We start from the raw sequence: 1,062 nt of genomic DNA on the forward strand, positions 1-1,062 counted from the left end.
AGAGAGAACCACGGGCATGAGGCGGGCCGTCAAACATTTCACCATTCGTAAGTATCTCGGTCTTCCCTCCCCTCCTCCCCCTCCCCCCGCTCCCTGTCATTGTCACTAGCATCGTGTCAGCATCAGTAATGTGTCACCTGCCGTAATCATTTCTGACGCCAGCCATACAGTAATTATTCACCCTCCATACTTGTTTCTCCACCCTTGTGCCAACATCAAATGCCGAGTACGTCTAAAGTTTACTTAGGCGGTGTGTGCCGCTGTGCGCATGCGCGCATAGATCAGCAACCTTCGTCGTGACTGGGAAATCATCGCGAGCACAGGGCATGTTTCCCGCTGCAAAACGCTCGTCTCACTTTTTCAAAAAAATCACGAGCAATTTAATGTTTTTGCGAGATAGTGTTTTAGCGATGTTTTTCGGGCGCGTGGCCACCCGTTGTTGCGGTACGGTTTCCATAAAGACAATGTCGACAGCTGACCTTCGTGTTGCACACTGACGTCACTTTACGATTTTACTGACGTCACTTTAATGACGTCACCGATAGACGCACGAGAGCCACCTCGCGGGTGAAATGGCGAGATACACGACGTACGGGTACATTCCGCATACAGCGGGAGAGCGCCGATACGCAGGCGACCTCTGATGCCCCGGGAGAGCGCCGATATGCAGGCGACCCACATCTCGTGCATCTCCGGCATGGCGCGATGCGGCCCGTGGCGTGGTCGGGTCGTCATGACTACGGATTCTCTGTCACTGAATGGAACCTGAACCCAGCAGAGAGTTGAACGAGATGAGGGATAAAGGGGGGAAGAGAGAGAGGGGGAGAGATAGAGAGAAAAAGAGCGAGAGAGAGAGAGAGAGATAAAGAGAAAGAACGATAGAGAAAGAGAGAGAGAAAGCGCGAGAGAGCGAGATGGAGAGATAAAGAGAACAAGAGAGAGAGAGAGAGAAAGAGAGAGAGAGCGAGAGAGAGAGAGAGAGAGATAAAGAGAAAGAACGATAGAGAAAGAGAGAGAGAGAGCGCGAGAGAGCGAGATGGAGAGATAAAGAGAACAAGAGAG

General features: G+C 51.7%; 1 protein-coding gene across 1 annotated transcript in view; it reads left to right on the forward strand.

The window, feature by feature from the left end:
• Nucleotides 1-948: 948 nt before the first annotated feature.
• LOC106814967 (putative uncharacterized protein DDB_G0271982) overlaps nucleotides 949-1,062 on the forward strand; it is a gene marked incomplete at both ends in the record, with an annotated part of 6,107 nt that continues 5,993 nt past the window's right edge. The window contains one exon of the mRNA XM_014819364.1: nucleotides 949-1,026. Within this exon, the coding sequence (XP_014674850.1) occupies nucleotides 949-1,026 (78 nt within the window). The remainder of the gene's footprint in view (nucleotides 1,027-1,062) is intronic.

The sequence above is a fragment of the Priapulus caudatus genome, unplaced genomic scaffold (assembly GCF_000485595.1).
Source record: "Priapulus caudatus unplaced genomic scaffold, Priapulus_caudatus-5.0.1 Scaffold1014, whole genome shotgun sequence".
Classification (NCBI taxonomy): domain Eukaryota; kingdom Metazoa; phylum Priapulida; class Priapulimorpha; order Priapulimorphida; family Priapulidae; genus Priapulus; species Priapulus caudatus.